The 21,700-nt window shown below is 37.8% G+C and overlaps 1 protein-coding gene across 11 annotated transcripts in view; it reads right to left on the minus strand.

Annotated features, from left to right (window-relative positions):
• The window catches only part of LOC139721565 (1-phosphatidylinositol 4,5-bisphosphate phosphodiesterase beta-4-like), a 181,659-nt gene that overhangs the window by 118,581 nt on the left and 41,378 nt on the right, over positions 1-21,700 (minus strand). For 10 of the 11 annotated variants that reach the window (XM_071632895.1, XM_071632897.1, XM_071632898.1 and 7 more), the window contains one exon: positions 15,593-15,652. In XM_071632895.1, coding sequence (XP_071488996.1) covers positions 15,593-15,652 — 60 coding nt within the window. Of the gene's footprint in view, positions 1-15,592; positions 15,653-15,770; positions 15,951-21,700 lie in introns of those variants that run through there. The other variant, XM_071632899.1, reaches the window with a different exon arrangement.

Genomic DNA, 21,700 nt, shown 5'->3' on the forward strand with positions numbered 1-21,700 from the left:
ATAGAAGAGGTTGGAGCATTGGTGACCCCAAAACAGATATTTTGATAATGGCATAGAACAGTGACTTCTATGCATTTCTTTTTTACCATTCAGATTAGGAAAACTACCCCCCTCCCGCCCCCAAATTCAAGTAGAGACTTTTTTTCTTTCTGTGCATCTTAAAGGGTGTGCACAGATATTTATTGGACGTTAAGTCTGTGAAACTGCCAGGAAATTTCTTCTTCCAGGAAACTGCACAAACTATTTACATTTTGAATATAAATCATAATTTATAAAACAATGCAGATATTAACTTACAGTATGATTAGATATTTGAATCATCTGCCAACGGGTATACGAATTTCATCTTCCATTAATGAGAACCGCACATGCCCAAAATACATTTCTTTATACCGGACCCAGACTTTGGAATAATTTAGATAATAGTTTAAAAGATTCCCCCAAATTTGTTACATTTAAATACAAACTCAAAAAATATTTACTTTCTACTTATAATCTTAGATAATTTAAATTGTTTTGATTCATGCTTGAGCCTTCACTTGTCCTGATGTCGCAGCACTTGGCGTGTTCTGTGTGCAGACTTCTCTTCTTTCTTCTCTCCTCTTCCTTTCCTGTCTCTTGTTCTTCGTAGACTTGTATTGTTACCGTCTTTTCTCCTCTCTCGGTACTGTCTCGCGTCTTACAGTGTATACGTGTGGGTAATCGAATGTGTGTACGAACGTGTTGTCCTTGTCATATTTTCCCGGTACACGTGGTTCAGTGAGCAGTGTCCGGGCACTAGCATTGGTATTCTATATTTTTTCCCAACCGGTGTATCTCAAAATAATTACATGTATATTGTTATAGAATAGTATATAATTTACTCATTATTTGTCTAGCGATCCACGTCCGACAAGCTATGCTTTTTAGTGGATCACTATTTTCCATAATCGAATTTATTTTCCGCTCGCCCACAAAGTATTTATACAGTGTTTTCCTAAATATTGTACATGTTATATGTTGTTCTATAATATGTCTCGTATCTTATGCAAACGTTTGAACAATATTTCATCACATGTATACTTTGTACTATGTTTTTTGATTTTCGATGATTGGAAATAAACTATGATTGAATTGAATTGAATTGAAACGGGTGACATCACGACTCTGTCAGATTGGTGACTGTTCAATAAAGAATCATTGTTTGCAGAGCAGTGATGAGATTCAAAGACGTTTCTGCTTGATATTATTGTGTGGGATTGTTGTGGAAAGGAAACTAGTGCTCTCTGACATAGCTTTGAACAATGTGAACCTGAAACAATATTTGACTCCATCACACACAATTCACTCTAAATGCAAATAATGCTGTATGCGGCTTTGTGCATGCCTGTGTTTACCTTGCCTTTACAGCTCCATGAAATTGGAGATGAAAATTTCACTAGGACAAATCTAGAATAGACATTTGAGTGGTTGGGCAGATTGATTTCTTGCAAATTCCTAAAAGCCCTCAATGTATGTTCCTAATCTGTATGCTGAGAAGCCTATGTGATATACCAATACATTGTAAGTGGGTCACACACACACACAAAAAAAGAATGTATGAATATGAATCTGATCAGAAATGCAGCATGCAATTTACCTTTAGTCTGTCTTGACAAGCTGTTAAAAGTATGCTCAGGTGTGAGCATGCCATGATATTTAGGGACTTCAATCTTTCTTTTTAGTTTGTTCTCACAGGTAAAAAGTCACAGATATAACAGACACTGGCAACCAATGTTTATAGAAGGAAACCAAAGAGTGTCTTCCCAGAGCTAGAGAATATAAATGTAGTTTGCCAGCATTAAAATCTGAATGAACAGGCTGAGATTTCAGACTACCATGACAAGGGAATTGGCAAAATATACTGAAGGGTCCCTACATAACCCATGGTTATTAGAAGGCAGAAAGAAAGTCTGTGTGTATGCATGAGAGATAGAGAATACCTTGCCCCAAATTCTCAAGCATCCAGGGATAGGCATAATGTGTGGTGGTAATAGGGTTGGGTCGGAAGGAGGGAGGGGGTGGGGGTGGGAGAGGAGGAGAACAGGAGGGGGAAGAGGAGTTTGGAATGGATGCATCTGGGGAGAGAATGGGAAGGGAGATGGGGAGGGGGAGGGGGAGGGGAATGGGAAGAAGAGTATGGAATAGATGCATAGGAAGAGGGGGAGAGACCAAAAGGGAAGCTGGGATGGGGATGATTGCAGCTTGCGGTGCCTGAACTGCATAAATAAACATTCTCAGGCGGAATCATGGCCCTAGCTTCCTCTGTTTACTTTCCATTGTAAACTTTTGAGATTGCACATTCAAAAGAATGGATTTCCATTTTATGACCGGCCCACAGAGATCAGTAACATGTACAGATAGCTCATTGAAAACCATCCTTTCAAAAAAGAAACAAAGAATGGAATGATTTAGGAAGTATATCACCCTGATGTAAATGTATACAGCCTCTAGCTGTTATGCAAGGTGAAAGTTTTCGTTTAAACAAGAGATTATGCAACTGCCATCTATTCACTGTTTAGATGCGCATAGCACAGAGTACATTCACATGAATGATTGCCTATGAGGTTACTGAATAAATATCTCCTTTCTTTCATAGGCTAAGGCAAAATAATATTACATATTCTTTAAAAATATTCATCTGCAGGGAGGGGATAAATATTTTGAGTGATATAAATGGTATAAAGCAAAGGGAATGCAAGTCACACAAGCTTTAACACAGGCATTGATAATGCAACAAATCCAGTCCAAATTTTATGAATTGTACAAGTTACAATACCACTTGTGCAGCTTAACCCATTGGAGACTAGCTCCAAGAATACTAAGGCAGGTGTCTATGGGAAACATGTGTTATAGCAAAATTGGCCAGTCCTCAAAGGGGTAAGCAGATATTTCACAATGTCATGACCTTTGACCAAGACTTCATCATACAAATATGCATTTCTTTCTTTGATGTAAAAAGACTTGTTTAAAATTGAAATAAAGTGACTGCCAGACATCAAATGAACAGCATTGTACAGCATTCTAAATCTGACTTTTACACTACCTTGTATGACTTCAAAACTGTACAGTTGCCCTTTACCATGCATTGAATAACTGTCATATCACAGCTAAACACACTTCTCTGTTTGCAAAGAAGGCTATGAGAATTGTGAGCCCTTTTATAGAGAAAACTGCTGTGTGAAAGAATATTTGCGTACATGAGGAAACTTCAGCACATAATGCCCTGCACTGTGTAATAGCATCTGGACAATGGATGAAAGCAATCAAAGAATCAGTTAAGCTTGTGCCAGCCAGAGTCAAAAGAGAACACTTACAATGAGGCTGGAGTTAAAAAAGGAGGAAAAACACTTTCACATCTTCCTGAGATCACAAGCCGTCACCATGGCAACAGTGAATGATGTATTCATCTCTTCCCTAATAAGAGCAAATTGAAGCTTTCTGGAAAAGCATGAACTACCTCCAACATATAACTAATGGCTCTTCAGACTGTTCAGTTTGTGCTCCCTTATCTCTTAATCATGCGAGCCAAGCACATAACGTAGGAATTGTTATCAGGACGACATGTCATGTTAAGATAGGACACAGGGAAAATTGCTAGGACTACGTGTTTTAAAAACTGGTTATGCATGTTTGTTTGGCTTGTTCTGAATAAGGTCAACGGTCATCTCATTTTTCATCTACTCTTTTAGCTGTCAAATGCATTTCTAGTATGCAAAATGTCACTTATGTGCATGATATGGGGGGGGGGGGGAGATGAATGCATGTAATGGTGTAATATACAGCCCTTTAGTGAAGATTTCATTTCCGTAATTCTTAAAAACACAAACATGAAATTACAGATGAGTCAAGGATCGTAGATAATGTTGCAAAAACCCGTGTCTGTAGTCACAATGCATTTACATATCTAATATTTCTTGCCTGATATTTCAGTAAGTTGAGTTTTCTGAATGTCCAAAAGGCTGGTTCCACAGTATTTTATATGTGCCCAGAATTATATGGCAACATTAACTGACTTCAGAATTGTTCACTACAAAATTGTCACTAACTTGCTCATCCTGCTGTTGCCAATGGTTGATACGCTTTCTGCATTAGCTGAAATGATGGTAAGGCAACATGTTCTGTCCAGAACAAATACTTGTAATTCCAACGCCTTTGGCATCCTTGGACATCCAGGAGGCCAACACGACAACTTTTGGAGGTCAAAAACATCCGCTGTCATCCATGGACTGTCATGTTGGCAGAGAAATCTGGGATGGTCCATGTGGCTGCCATGTAGCTGCTGTGTTGATCCGTGTAGATGCCGTGTTTGTCCGTGTAGACGCCGTGCTCTTCCGGCCTTATCCATGTAGCTGCCGTGTTGATACCGTGTGTACAGTCATATCAACGCTCATCGACACTCCATCGAGGTCGAAACTATCCCAGATCTCCCCGGATCTCCCCACATCATCATGTAGATCCTTGAGAATTCCTGTTTATATGTGACTGGGGCTTTAACTGCAGTCTCATGATACATCATTTAAATGTATGTGGGATTTGGTCTTAGTATCAGTCTAGAAAGTGTTCATTACACAGTTGTAATTGCGCATGCTGGGATTCAGCTCCATGGAGCAGTAACCCTTTTAGCTCCTTGACTGCCCACGCCCACCACTCGAATGTGTCTGTGTGTATGGATGTGCGTATGTTTGGGGTGTGGTGTATTAGTCTTTGACAGCCCTATGTCCTATGTCATACCTGTACCACCTTACTCTGCATCCTAATCTCCATGACAATACTATCACATTGTCTATTAACCCATCCAAACTGGTGAAATTTACTGCCTCCTTTGGGGAGCAGCAGAAGATGACATTGTAGGAAACTCCTGGGTACTGAAGGCTTAAAGGACAAGTCCACCTTCATACACATAAGGATTGAGAGAATGCAGCAATATTAGTAGAACACATCAGTGAAAGTTTGAGGAAAATTGGACAATCCATTCAACAGTTACGAATATTTTAAGTATCTGCGCAGTCACTGCTGGAAGAGAAGACTACTACAGTGTATGATGTCACATGCGTACAACTATATAAGGAAAATAAAAAGAGAATTTCACAAAACTTCACTTTTTGAATAAAGTGCACATTTCTTCGACTTGCTATTGACGTATGTTAAGGGTAACATTATTCTCCCTGCCTCTGAAAGAGAGAAGTCGAATGTTCTTTTGTTACGCGAGAAAAATGGAAATACGTTGAATTTTCTTTGTTCTTTCTTTATATTGTTGTACTCATGTGACATCACAAGCTATAATAGTCTTTTCATCCAGCAGTGACTAAGCAGAAACTTCAAAAATTCATAACTTTTTAACGGATTGTCCGATTTTGCTCAAACTCTCAATGATGTGTTCTACTAATATTGCTGCATTCACTCAACTCACATGTCTATGAAGGTGAACTTGTCCTTTAATATAATGTATGATAACTAGGGTCACAATGGATTACGCTTGTTAGACAGCCAAACCACGCTCTAAGGCTCAATGCAAGACGACAAAAAGTCAAGGCTGCTTCAAAGATCAATGAATAGTGTTTCTCCTTGCAAATGTGCCCAGCAATTATCACAATTCTATGAAATATATGAAAGTTTTGATCTTTTTTTAAAATAGAAAAGGCCACTAGTGACTGACTTGGAGGAGTGGTCTGTTACTGTGAAAGGCAGCAACAGAAATAGCTACAAACCATGATAATGCCAATACTGGAGATAACAATCATATTACTTATAACATATATGGAATTAAAAGGAAAGGAAAAGAAATGAAAATAATTCATGCAAAGGTAATAGAGTGGTGATGTCTCATTTTTTTTGTAACAGCTTGAGTTGGAACCAGGTGTGAGCATAGTTAGCAACAATAGTCTTCACAGACCTGGCCAGGTGAGGTTACTTAAAAAACAGTTTCCATGGTGATGAATGGCTATGACATCAAACATTGGTAGTCTATAGTCTTTGCATAATCTTACAAAAACAGCTTAATTTCATTTGCTCTACCTTACAGTCCTGCCATCATAATACACTATCCAAATAGCCATTTTTCTCCTTGGTCATAAGGAACGTTATACATGAATAATCTTGTCCAAGGATGTACTATATAAAACAATATATTTAGCAAGTCTGATTTTTAGCAAATTGGGACTTCCCAACAATTTCGTGAGTGGTCAAATTCAAGATTGTAGAGTACATTACTGAATGGAGAAATGTATGCATGCACGTCACATCGAGATCGGAGTTAATATTTTTGCATGCTTTTAAATCCGCGTAATGCACCCAACTCACCATAATTCACAAAAATAAAATCTCATGAGATATTTGGCGTATAATACAGTACACTGTGGGTAGAATTCAAACTCAAGATCTTTGCTCTGAGAACCCAGAGAACTCTCCATATCACACAGTGTTACCAAATATATCACAAAATGGAGGTATGTTGATATATTTGCCCTACTAAAAAAGGGGGAGGGGGGAAGAATGATACCAGAAATCAATGCAAGCATTTACAGAGTATTACATTTAATGTAGACTTCATCACAAAACCTACTTTGGACTTCTATTGTATTCTGTAACAGTAGAATATAACATGTAGCCAAGGACACATGTGTGACTCTGTTCCAATGAGCTTCTTTCCTGAACATATCTGGTGGGTGTAAAGTTTTCACAGCTCAAATGATCTTTACAGTGTATGTACAATTATTTTTTCGAGAGTGCCCAGATGCTATAATACCAAAAATGCCTGAGTCAATAATGGTTGTTGTTTGTTCTGCTAAGCCATCGCCAGTCGCTCACCAAATTTACTCACTGGGATGTGAGAAGCTACATTGTAACCAAACTAAGAATTCAATCCTCAGTCTTTAAATACCGAGTCACCCAGATTCTTCCATTAGGGCTCCATATGAAGTATTGCTCACCCTTTCCAGCTTTCACGCTATACACACATTTTAAGCACTGTGGTAAGTTATTTGGCTGGTAAAATACTTCTTCTGAATGGCTGAATCCTGTCCACACCTTCAGAAATCGACAGCATAATGGTAGTATCTGGTGGCCAGCACTAATGCAATGTGTACAGTGTCAAAGGCAATGGCAAATATCTAACTTTAACCTAAAATCTGAGACAAAGGACAGGGTGCAAGTACATAAATACACAATCTAGAGGCTTTTGCATTAGATAGATCTTAGTGGTACAATTGCACAAATATAGATATTTTTTTTTATTGTGTGTGTGCACATATCATCTCAGTATATTCGCATAAGTGGACATAACCACTGTCACTATTCAATGACAAGGAGTAAAAATTTCAGATTCTTTCACTTTTGTGATTCAGGGCCACTTGATAAATTTCAACCAATCTGTTCCTATGATTTTACTCACCAGCTTTACTGTAGTCAACATGAATTTGGTGTGGAAAAACAATCCAATATCGTCGTGCGCATGGCAGAATGTTGTTAATGCTCTTCCCTGTGCATGGCAGAATGTTGTTAACCCTATGCGCACTCCCATAGTCTAGTGACAATCTGCCGTGCACATGGAAGTGCATCAACGACAATCTGCCATGTGCACGATGATATAAGTCTTATAATTAAGTCAACAACCAAGACAGCAGCGTGTGTATTATCCTTCCATTCACTCTAGAGCTGTTGTGATAAGAATTTGTTTTCTTTTTTTTTTAAGTTGTATCTCTGGTTCTTCCATCCGAGCACTACTTCAAGACAATACCAAAAACTTCTACAAACAAATATTCCCTGCTCTACTTACATCTTACTCAGGTCTGAGCGTACGACCATGTAATTCATTCGAAATGTCAGCTGGAGTGCTTTGTCTGAAAGCTAGGAATACGTACAGCTGGGTATACACAGCACATGTGGAACAAACATGTCCAGAAATGATTCATGTGGGTTATTCACCCTTTCACAGAGCAGCAACAAGCTCTTGAAATTGATCCTCCCATACTCTCTCTCTCTCTCGATCGAACTCTTTCTTAAATGCAAGTTTCAGTTTCAAAATGTCACATGTTATAACAGACCAATGAAAAGAATGAGTATAACATCACAAATCATTATCATTCTAATGCTAACGACCACTCTACTGCATGAACCCCACAGTGGTTACTTGCACATGCATCACATTTAATGCATAGATATAAGAGCCAACCCATCAGTAACAACAAAAGATTACATAGCTGACATTTAGGCCTGAAGTCACTAAAGCCAAGGCAGTTACAATGTCTGTGAGAGGTGATATGTTTCAAAACCTAGACTGACAATGGTACTGATGATGTTACTGTGATCTAAATGTCAAGCACTGCTTTATAAGTGATATTTCTGTCTGTGAGATTTGATAAGCTTCAATACCGGTATAGCTAACCCTGGCACACCCAGTACTAGGAAAGTTCAATGAGAAATACACTGTATACACCAGATACTTTGTGAGGTTTTAATTTTTGTGAATTTTGAGAGAGGTCAATTCGGCAAATCCAACAGGCTTACAAGTACAAATAGAATGTCTTTTTTCATTATCATTTATTCTTTTAACAACAGAATGTCAGCGTGTTTATGCTGCACCTTCAAATGAGAAGAGAATCCTTGCCACACTCATTAGACCCTGTTGGTAAAGATAGTGTCCCTGATTTTCTTTAACATCTTGTGACTAAATGCTCCTGGTTCATTACAAGTATACCTAGTCCTACTCCGTATGTGTCAATCATACATTTATAACTATATAGTAACATCCTGTATTGTACTTAAAATTTAAATACCATTGTACGTACTATAATGAAGATGAAAATATTGCTAATGACTGCAATGAGCATAGCAGTAGCCATCAATACATAAACAACAATGACAATGCCCAGTAATGGCAATGCTGTAATTACTCACAATATCAGGAAAATAACCATAACTGGCAACTATGGAACAATGAGTGCTAATTACAGAGCATGGCAGTATTAGAGAATATATATCTTGATGAAAACAATTCAGTATCTAGTGTTCTGCTCCAGTTCCAAGAGCAGATACTTAATAAACAAGATTCGTAATTTTTAAAAAATGAAGATGGGCACTGCTCAATAATGAAGGCAGGTGCATTGAGTGAGTACAACACAAAGCAAATTCTCCCATGTATTCTGATAACTTCCAGAACAATTTGATCCACAAATGATTATCTCAGTGTATTTCCTTGAATCTGTGAGAAATTATTTGAACTCTCTTTTCAATAGCAACTCATTCCTCCTTGAAAATTTTATGTGTTATGCCTACAGTGGCACTACATATGTGGATGCATTTCACGAATAATCGTCCAATATTATTGTATTGAACATATATTTCTACAATGGAAAAATGGAAATTGTCTGTGTGTGTGTGTTTTTTTTTATTATAATGGCATTCTGTTTATCAATTTGGCATGAGGGGTAAAAACTAAACCTTATCCATCAATTAAAGGTAGACATGAAATTGACATGAACTAAAACATACAATATTTGATAATACCAGCATTATATATTTTTGAAGGCTTTAAAGGTAGATTTAAAATGTTTAACACCTACATCTTCAATGTATTCAGGGATTCCATTACAGTACAGCAACAACAACAAATTACAATAATTCACTGCTTTTATTTCACTCACAGCACAGATGAAACCAACAACAAGTGATATTCTACTAAACTAATACTAAAGATGATAAATACTAAAGTATCATCTTAGTCTTCTATGTAACAATTCTTACTGAAGGATATTATAAATGATAACTGACACAATCAAATAACAATCCTAGCAGCTGATGAATAACAGATGAATTAAAGTATATGAGGATAAAAATGGATATCTTTTACTGAGCATTACCTAACAGTCCTCTGTAGTATTGTTATGCATCTAAGTGCTCCTGCCTCAAGATCATTGAACCTTAAGGCCCTGTCACACGTTTCCAGGTAAGCTACGCAGGCTTGTTGCGAGTAGGGATTTTCTGCGGGCGGACAAGGATGTTGGCGAGTTCCGTACTTGCGTCTTACCTGCTACTTGCGTATAGTCTGTGTGACCCGTGTGAGAGCTTCGAAACCGATCCGCTTTCAGTTATGAGTGAAATACAGGGGCTGCGAAGTACCCTTGTATGAGCTGCCTGCGAGATGCTGCCGCTAAGGGCCTCCTACTGGTGTTCTGAGTGTACCTCTGCAGCAAAACCCCCGCGACTCACCCGGAACGAGTTTTGAGCATGCTCAAGGCCTTGTCAAATTGTGTCTGGGAAAGCATTGCAAGTTGATTTGCGGGAAAAAATTTTTGCTACCCAGACCTCCCAGCAGTTGGCCTGCACCTGACAGTAAATAGCGCGCATCTCGCCCGTAGTTGCCCAAAGGTGCGCACGCAAGTCCTATTTACCCGCAGCCAAGTTTTGAGCATGACCAAAACTTTTCTGGGTGAGTTGCGGGAATTGCCCGCAGAGGTCCACGCAGAACACCAGAAGCAGGCTCATAGCTGCCGCAAGTCACAGGCAGTTGACCCACTTGAAGTACGTAAGTTGCCTGTGGATAAATGCTTTTGCGCCAAAAGCACGTGCCATCTGCATGACATTCTGTGGGACATCTGCCATATCAAATTCCTTCAGAGGAATTCCTTCACCGAGTTGTCAGCCCTCACTTGTCAGCCATGCGCCTACACGCAGGTCAAATGGAATGGATGTAAGTAGAACGTAAGGAGCGAGTCCAGCAAGCAAAGAAGCATGTGAAACTCGTCCAAATCCTTGTCCGCCTGCAAAAATTGTCCTGCCTACTGGAAAATCCCCACATGCATCAAGCCCACGTATCTTGCCCAAAAAGATTTGTCAGGGCCAAAACTTGACGGCGGGTAAAGTGGACTTGCATGCACAACTCCGGGTAACTACGGATGAGATACGTGCTAGGTACCGCCATGTGTGGGTCATCTGTGGGGACCTCCGGGTAGCAAAAACTGTTCTTCGTAAGTCGCACACAAGGCTTGCCTGGAAAGGTGTGACAGGGCCTTTAGAGATCCAATTATGTGGGCTCACTGGTGTTTAAAAGAAGCTGCTATATTCCACAGTATCACTCAAGAAACCATGTGAAAACTCATTCGATAGATGAGTTTTCCTTATTTTACCATTCTGAATACTTTCGTATCTTGGTTTATACGGCTGTCTGCAGAAAAAAAAAACCTTTGCTGATTAGAACAAAAGCACATATCGATGTACACTGAAAAGCATATCTCAAAATGAAAAATAATTCTTAGATTCAAACAATTGGAAATTGCATTTACTATTAAGCATGATACATCAAATTTGAAATAAAAATGCATACTTCATAAAACACATGCAGATTCTTTTGATGAAGATAGAATATACTACATATTCTAAAACATAATAGTTGGCAGGTTTGTTTCTGCCACTGTCATTTCTTTTCTTTCAATGAAATAATCATGTTCTGTTTTTTTGCCCCCCACATGTTTTATATACACGACAGAGCTCCTTTTTCTCATTCCACAAGTACCTACATACATCTGTCAATAAATCCTGGTCAAATTAGAATTCTCCCATATTACCTGCACTCCTGTGTGTTTTTTGGCTTATTGATCATAACCTGTGACATTTATGAAGTTGGCCAGGTGATGCTGATAATTAAACAAGAAATCATCATCAAGAAAAAAAAAGGTATACTCAAAAAGCCAAGAGAAGTATTTCAGTTAACAGCAGATGGGTGCTTACTGTTATCTAGAGCAAATCTGTGATTCTCTCTTGGTATGGATAATCAATCATGTACTTTATAGACAGCTAACTAGCAGAGAACCCATCAAAGCAAACATGTACACGCAAATAAAGAATGTGATATAAATGTTCTTCATTGATTTAAAAACTCTCAGTATATGCTCCCTACATAACTTCTCTACAGTCATAAAATGCATGTGTTGGACTTTTATACTAAATATTAAACACACTCACTTATAATATTACATGCATACTACTATATACAATGCCCACAATGTAGAATATGAATTTTATTTCATTTCATTAAACATAATTAATCAAGGCATATCTATGTGAATGTATACATATTTAACCCGTTCCTTACGGGAACCTGGTTTACCAGGTTCCCGTGGGAGCAACTGATATACGGGAACCTGGTTTACCAGGTTCCCAAAATGAAGACAAGGGTGCCTGCTTCAGTGGCCTAAATTCATGTTTCTTTGTGTTAAAATGCTCAGAAAAGTGGGTTTGGTAAAAAGATCAGAGTTTATTCTATCAGGATTTGTTCTCCTGCTGTTTAAAAAAAAGGGGGTTTTACAGTATTATGTACCTTTTCCTGGTTTAGTTTTTTGCTTGTTCTGCTGTAAACTCGTACGAACATGTACATAATGATCAAGGCTGAGATCAGTTAGAAATGCGGGTTCGCTGACACCAGTCACCTCATTCAGGTACCTGGTTTTGTGTAGAACAAAGGATTCTGAGAGCTCATCAGCGCACGCTCTATTCATACCTCGCACCCGATCGATATTTCCATTGTTCACGGGCACATGTAGTTGACTGTAGAAAGGGGGACACAATGAACCGCTTGACTGCCTTCATACAGCTGGATTACCAACCTGTGTGCCTCTCTGTCGACGGGCGAAAAGAATCTCGTTTGGGGGCATTAAAGGTACTCAGAGAATTGCGGAAGGAACGGGTTAAGAGAGAAAGATATAACAAGTATCCCTGCAAAACAAGAGGGTCTTATTGAAATTTTAATCACAGAGTGTAAACTCTGAAGAATAACACATCATTAATATTCAAGACTATATTATGTCATTTGTTGTTGCCGTATTAGGAGCAAATATGTGTAGCTTTTTGATTCCTCTGCACTGGAATACAAAGTCATCAGTATCAGACTTGTTATGTTGTGCGTGCTTCTTTTTCTGTTTTGTTTTGTTTTTGAAAATGTATTACTGTTACTGCTTTACAAAAAATACTCATCAATATATTGTGTCAAGAGATTTGCCCCAGGGGTTGTTTTATTCTTTGGCCCCCACATGTAATAGCTCTCCCCTCATCCCGCATGCCTGTAGTCTTGACACGCACGCCATCTGAACTATGTTTGTTCTGGCTACATAAACTCATTGTGGTGTATTTCCTCAACATCTCCCCGGGGCAAATTTCATCACTGTGATGTTATTTGGCAAGCAATCACTGCCCTTTTCAACACCCCGGCAAAGTCTGGTTCCCCCTTCTCAAGTGCAATAATTGGTGTGTGCACAGGGCAGCCGAATGTGAGCCAGTACACAACTTGACCACTCAAGATGAAACCAGGCGGAGGAGGTTCTACCAGGAAATTAATCACCTATCCATTTCACACCGTGCTGTAATAGCTTGAGAAACGCCCAACGTGTCTCCTGGGCCAGTTCTAACTCAATAAAAATGTGCCGACTCCATGCAGAGTACACAGCGGGTGATTAAATCAAAATGTTTGAAGGTGTAAGAATCTCTCAACTGGCACACAGAAGCCATTTCAACAATCCCACTATGGTGTCTTGTCAACACTCTATGAGGTCTTAATTTCACAGGTCTACCCTTTCTTGGAGCAATGTTTTCAAATGGCTAGTGTGATCTTTCACACACAAATCAAACATGAGAAAAAAAAGTTCAGCCTTTGCAACAATTATGGTGTATCAAAAGAGAAAATTCAGCTATTATTGCAAATGACGATTATAAATTGAATATGACACTGCCACAATAGCCATTACTTCTTCTCATTCTATGTACTGCTAGCTACAGTGTACTTTCTCAAACAGGAACAATTGTTGCACTCACTCATTGTTGCACTTACTCACTCACACAATTAGTTAGAGTAAGCCCCATGCTACCCCCCCCCCCCCCCCCTTCTGAAAATTTAGGCAGTTAGGCCTATTGTTTGGTGTACACATGCCAAAGAAAAGATCCCACTTCGCCATATTGTAATGCAGAAAGAATATTGATAACATTTCATTATTGTTGCAGGATGGACAAATTAAATTGTATAAATTTTCCTTTCTCCTATCCTCCAACCCCCCACCCTCCTGTCCGAAGGTTTGGTCCATTTTTAAACTAAACGATAGCTTTTGGAGTGAGGGAGTAGATTACATGTTATGAGAGGAAAAATCTGAAAATGACTATTAATATGAATTTCAAGAACAGAGAAGAAACAAACCTCGAAACAGACACAAACCTGGTTTGTACACAGTATCTCACATCAAGTTTTCATACACTTCTTGACTTGAGCAGTTGATATCATGACGCATTCAAACCTTGTAAATACATTACTCTCTTAATGCATTATTATTGGTTTCTATCATACATATATCCAACCTGCCTGACACCCATCACTTTTTGCATCAAACAAGACACTTTAGTGGAAATATAAATATCACACACTATGCAGTTGTTTGTATCCAAGTATTGTTACCTACGCCAATGGGTGAGACCTACAACCAGTGGAGGTTATGTTTTCAATTCCATATGTTTGTTTGTCTGTCTGTCTGTTTGTGTACCAGATAACTTGAGAATGGATGAATGAATTTTCATCAAACTTGCAGGGTATGCTCTTTATGAAACTTGTAAAAAAGAAAATGAATTTGGGGTCATGAGGTCAAAGGTTAAAGGTGATAGGGGTCATAAAGGACATAAAATAAGCTCAATCTTCCAATATGTCAATGATATATAATCAGATTTTCACCAAATGGGTTGTGTAGCTGTCCCTATACCTCTATGTACGCGTTGAAGATACTGCCTACAAAATGGTGATATTTGAATCATGAAGCTTAGCGCAGGTCTGCTCTCTCAGAGTGCTCCTCTGTTTGATGTTTATGTTTGTGCGAGCTTTTACAAGCTGTAATTCCCGCATATGTTGCATACTCAGTGGAAAAAGGAGTCCTGAGCACAAATCTATCTCATAGCCTCCTATTTATCATGCCATTGAAGTTCAAGAACCGACTGTCAAAGACCACATATTCCTTAGCACGTTTATGATTGATTGCATATGTCTAGAATTACTCCAGTTTACAGTGACAAGATGAAAGGGGAAAAGGCCTATACATCAAAAGACATTTACTGTTATAGAGAACTACAATAATACAGCATTTTTAAACTTTCTGAACCCTATACTGCAACTGACAAGTCACGAGGTCATTTTTGTCCCTCCTGCCCGAACAGCTTCTTTTGAGAGTTACTCTACAAATGTTTTCAACATTATCCAGGCAACAATCGAAACTGAACTTGCTCTCAAGGGTAACCATGAAATTAGTTTAGAATGATCTTCGCCAGTCTTCAGTGGATATTCCAATGCAAGTTCTCAACATAATAATGAAATATGATCACTAACACCTGCTCATGCCTGGAATTCCACGAATGTCAACAATCAGGATAAAGCATCAAAATTTACTCCATAGTAATGAGGCAGAGGACAGGTATCAACAAAATCTGGAGCCTACAGTGTAGCTGCACCTAGACTTGCTAGCTGCATGTTGTATCGCACTTATGACACCACCTTCTATCAACAGAGGCAAGACATACAGTCAACCAAGAATTGGGAGACGAAAGAACTTACCTTTGGCGCAATTCCTTTCCGTACATCATTGATTTGGGAGAGTTCCAACACCTGCCCTTCCTGTGTGCATGCAGAGAAACGAAGAAGACAAGAGGAAATGAAGATGAATGAAAACTGTTATCGATTCACACTTGAAATAGGCATTCTATCATGACCAGATGCAATACCAGTGGGTTACCATAATTGGCAATTCACGAATGTCTTCTCAAGTGAAAATCTCATCATTTTGGGCGATGAGTTTGCTCAAAGTTGTCACGCTCTGTTACCAACTTCAACCCCTAATTATGAGAATGTTTCTGAAGTAAAATGGAATGGTGAAGTATTGTCTCCCATGTCATGCTATAGTGTCAATATTGCATCATGCTGTGCTTCAGCTGTCACTAAAATAAACAATCTATACAAAGCAATTAACATCGATCATGAAAAGTAACAACTGTTGATCAACCACTACCAACTTTACACAATTTGAAAAAAAATTAAAAAAAGATACAAAAATTGCACAACAATGGATAAAACCACACAGGTCCATCTGTACATACAAATTAAATTTAAAAAAGTACTCATTCTTAGATTCTCTCTCTCTCTCTAAAAAAAAAAAAAAAAAAAAAAAAGGGTATCAGTCAAATTCAACATGATGATCTCTTTTTTTACTGCCTTTATAATTTTCAGTAAATATTCTATAATCACACTTATTCATGACATAATTGATGTAATTAGGATGGGCTGACCTAAAGGAAATTCAATACATGAATCTTGTAATATCATCAAACTCTATAACACACTGTTGGTTACACACGCACACTTTTGAATGCCATTGGTGTTCATAGAGATTACAAAAACATATTTCAGTAAGCAAACCTTTTTATTAATTCTAATAATTAAACAACATATCCCATAATGCCTTGCAAAATGCTGTTTTTATACAATTTGCTGATGTCAATTCATGTGTAGAAGACAGAGTTCAGTTCAGTTCAGTTCAAATCTGAGCACTGCTGTTCAAGTCTGAGCATTGCATCAGCTATGTGACACCAGTGTGTAGCTTTAAGAGGTCATAACGCATTGCGATAAATTATTGCTGCAGTGATGGCTCATGTGGGTTCTTTTTAGTACCATATAACTGCTACAGCAAGTATGAGACAACCATTTCCAATGCACAACAACAACAAAAACACCACCACCAAAAACAAATGCTAATGATATTAATATACATAATCTGTACATAATGGTACTTGTAGCCTGAAGTGAAGGAAGAGGGCAAAATGAACAGACATTAAAAAAAAAAAAAAAAAAAAAAAAAAAAAAAAAAAAAAAACCCGGGGGTGATCAATGTCAATCTTCCAACTACGCAATGACAATTCATTTTCCTGTAATCACATACGGCAAATGCAATAATCCCCAGTAATCATTATTGGCTGGGTGTAACACTGCCAAATGGCAACCATGCTAAATGGTGCACATTCCTGTCAAAATCTCTCTTGGTCTTCGGTGCCACAGAACTTCACCTCGCACAGTAGAAATCATGATGTAAATGGACATTGCTGTTCTCTTCTTTTGTCTTTTCACAGCCTGAAAACAATACAACCATGAATGCTTTTTGATTTTATGAAATGACTAAATTGAAATGAATTGAATTGAACTGCTTTCTGTTGCATGGGGCACTGAATGTATTTAACAATGTTCTCAATTTTTGTTTGGTTTTAGGGTTTTTGTTTTTAATCTAAGAAGCTGGTTTCTACATGCTCCCAGTGTTCTAAAAGTCTCGCAGTTGAGAATATTTGTTAAAAGATGTTTGTTTGTTATTTAAGATACCAAAACTGTGGGAGTCATCTGCCTTACAATATTCCTTTTCTCCCATACATACAGCGATGGAATAAACATTAATAAAACACTTTTGAACAGTTCTCTATGGTTGTATTTGTTCTTGGATATCCTGATGACAACATCATTGAAGTAATTAATATTAAAAAAAAAAGACTTCCAGCATACTTAAGTCATTTTAAGATCAGGAAGAGGCTCAGTCAGCAAAGTTTTTTTTTTCTTTAATCAAGCACCATTTAATAGATAGTCCCTTCTTAGTGTTGGAGAGTGAAGATTTGGAAGCACTAGTTAATAATACCTTATACTTATCTTGCCTGCAATTCTTAACTCTATACGGACACTGGGTATAACTTAAAGGCATAATTCACCATTTGCAGATGAAACAAAAACCCAGCATTAGTGCTTCAAAATAGTTCTAAAATATGAGTTAGGGATAGAAACAACCAATGTAAAAATTTGAACCAGTATACTGTAAAACATGATATATTCACGGCATGAATTTTTCGCAAATTGGAGCCGACAGCCTTTTTTGCGGCATGAAATTTTCGCGAATTGCCACTGGCATTCAATGCATAAAGTGTAGACAAGAACTTTTGGGTGCATTTTAATTTCGCGAATCTTGGCGCTCGCGAAATTCGCGAAATTAAAATGCACGCAAAAATTCCTCGTTTTACAGTAATTGATGTTAAGTATTGTTAAATATATAACATGAGAACAATAATTTTAATAAATATATTTACAGACTAAACCATCTACAGTTATGGTTTAATGAGAAATATAGTGCTATCTCCTTATATTTTAGGCTTTATTGCAAAAATTTTGTATGGTAGGATGCTTTGTGATACAACTGACCTACACATATGCATCAAAAGTGATATCTTGAACACTTTTAAATCACTGCTCCCAAAGGTAAAGAGGACCTCAACCTTCCTCCTCATATTAGACCACACCTGATTCAAAAGAATGTTGAGAAAGGCATCACTTCTTTTTTTATTCATTTGGAAAGATTCTTTTCTGAATTATCTGTGAGTCCTCATCTATGCTATTGAATGACTTCAAAAAGAAAATGTGCTATAAGCAACAAAAGATATTTCACAAATTACAGATAATCTGGTTTTCAAATTAGCAATAGTGTAATTTTCCATCTGGAATAACTCACTAAGGTTGGTAACATATAAGTCATTTAAAGGGGAATTCCATATGATTTTCATAATTTCACATCATGTATTACAAATCAACCGCTCCATGTATAGATTAGTGAAATTTATTGTGGTTCTTGAGCAGACGGCGTTTTCAAGTTTCAAGTTTCAAGTTTATTTCATATTTCCACTTTCTCAGTGATGGGATTACAAAATGATTAACAATAAAACAAAAGTACAAAATATATACAACCATATCTTATGTTTGAAAAAAAAAGACAAACAAACATTACACACAAATATAAATGGTCATTAACATCTGAGGATATCACAAATAAATGTCAGAAATATGATGGGGCCTACATAAAAGCAATGATGCTTGTAAAAACTGTAGGTCCCCGAATTTATAGGTGTGAAATTATACGGAGAACGGACATGTTTATCTCGACCAACTTAAATTGTACCAGTGCAAAATCAGTATTAAAAACGAAATATCGAACCACATGAATACTTTAGTATCGCTTAAACGAGACTGTACATCAGCCCGATAAAAATCCAAGCTCGAGATATTTTTTTATTTCCCAAGTCAGAAAATAGCGCGCTATTTCGAAACATCGGGCTGATGTGAAAACGCCTAAAGACACAATACTTTGAAAAACCTTTAACAAATTACACTGAACAAGGATGATCACATAGAGGCTCACATATTTCATAAATGCACCAGTGTAATTCCATTACAATACCGCTTGCTTGCGAGTTCACCTGTGTATAATCTATGCATGCCTTCTTCTTTTGTTCTGCTTCCTTCAGCCCCAAGTCATGCATTCTTATTGTGACCCTGCCATGTTATCATCCTTGTTCATAGCAATTTGTTATAAATTTCAAAAACATTCTTATTCTTCATTCCAATTATCATAAATTCTGAAACTCTGTCCTCAGTACAACTAAATAGTTGTTCAAATGCAAAAATCTGAAAATCATCGGTAGGTCTCCTTTAACTTTTGTTCAAAATCAATCTTAAGTTGAGTCAGAGTGAATGCAAAGCTGAAAATCTTTGTCACATTATGAGATTCTGTATACTTTCAAGTGGCTAATCCAACTAATTGGATGGAATAATCTGCTCCAAGCTCATGAGCAATACATAATTCAATGAATAAATCATGCATTACCCATGCTGCTGAGTCAAACAATACAATACACAAACATATATGGCCTTGTTTCATCTGCGTCTGACCTTTTCCCAAGCGAGAGATATCATACCAATATACCTTATTCATATCTATCTTCATTAATACAGCAGGTCTTCATTGTATACAATGTTAGTAATCAGTGATAAACATCATAATGACTAGACAATGATATAAGGTTGGCATCACCTCATTAAACCATTGGCCTTTGCTCCTTCATTAAATTCATTGACAGTGCCATTTTGTCCAACTCCAATCCTTGTTCATACCCATAACACATTTTAGTTCCCTTCCTTTTTGTTCATCAGTATTTTTTTTTTTGTTTTAGCAAATTCATTAACTGTTTTATAGTTGTGTAACATATTATATAAAATTATGCAAGTATGTATGTCTGCATGTGTGTGCATATAAAACTTTTATCGATTCTGCATTCACTGCATTCTAAATAAAAAAGTAAAATGGATAATTTTGTTAACAAATATTCCTCTTTTTCTGCCTACAATATTCTTGGAGAACACATTTCAGGCTCTCTGGACACATGGTGCTCCTACACATATTATTTGTCAACCTCTCAGTGAAATATCAATGGTAAAATGGGAAAAAACAAATAAAGAAAAGTAAAGAAAAAGAAATACAAGCGGTAGAAGTACCAAGAAACCCTTCACGATGAACTGGAACAAGATTGTCTCATCTCAACAAAATGCTCCAAAATGTAATAAGATTTTAAAAAGACCGAAAATCTATTACATAAATGGCATTCTTCTGTCAAACCAACCCACCTCTTTTTGAGAACCTGTTAACATTTTGAAAATAGGTATGGGCCACAATCTTTCCATGGTGGGAGAATAATGAGTAGTACAAGAAGACATTGTCTCTTCCAAAACAGAAAGATGAGGCCAACTTGTTTTTGCTTTTCAGGCTGCTTTGCAGCTCATCTGCTGGTTCAGGGTCATCTCACTAATTACAAACCAGCGGTAATTAGCCTCATCAAATTACTTCAAGGAAACACCTGGCCCACTGTCATAACAACCATTGCTGGCTGGCTGGCTTATGAGTTCCATCACAACCATGACACCATACGCTCCTCATGTAAACACTGCTTATTTACTGGGTGAAAAACATGAGACTAAAAAGAATGGGATAAACAATACAAAACAGAAGAAGGCCAAAGTTTCAAAGAGCTTTGCTGCCAACACGAATGCTATACAATACACAGTAATCAACAACATCTAAAGGACTATAAAGCTAGTATTTCCATTGCTATAATTCACATAACTTTCGTATAAATTCTAAATAGCACATTCGCTTTGCCTCTTTTCACATTGTCGTAACTCTGACAAGAGATCTACGGGAATGGTCATAGCTTTTTTATTGGCTTTACAAATACAAATCATTGCAAAAATGTGAAGGCGCGGTTTCAAGCATTCGATTGTCATATTAGACCCCGTTTACAGTGCGGGGGTGGGCTGCGGCTCGGCCGTGGCCGAGCCCACCTTCTTTTCAGTGTAAACGCGCAATGGGCCAAATGCACGGCCAATTTTAGTCTGGCTTCCAGACCCTCTGCCCGCATTTTTTCGCTTTTTAGGATAATAACCCCCTCAATGTCGAAAACTAGTATAGTTTAAGGTGGTTTTGTCCTGCAAAGGATTTTTCCTTCGGCAAAGGCCTTTGCCCGAACGGCTACTTTGTCGCCACGGAATCCAGTTGGCAAAGGGTCTGAAAACCAGACTATACCAAATTGCATTTGTTTACAAGCAGAGCGCCACTACAACAAAATATTGAAAGGTTTGAATGAAAAGCCCGGGCCGAGCCTCGCACTGTAAACGGACAGAATTGCAGGGCTCAGCCCAGCAATTGAGGTCGGGCTCGGCCATGGCTCGGCCGCGGCTCGGTCCAGCCCCGCACTGTAAACGGGGTCTTAGTTAATAATTCATGTGACAAAAGCCATGCTCAGAAGTATTTCT

Source organism: Diadema antillarum, unplaced genomic scaffold, assembly GCF_040938485.1.
Source record: "Diadema antillarum isolate AM-2024a unplaced genomic scaffold, OU_Dant_1.0 scf00000145, whole genome shotgun sequence".
In the NCBI taxonomy this organism is placed as follows: domain Eukaryota; kingdom Metazoa; phylum Echinodermata; class Echinoidea; order Diadematoida; family Diadematidae; genus Diadema; species Diadema antillarum.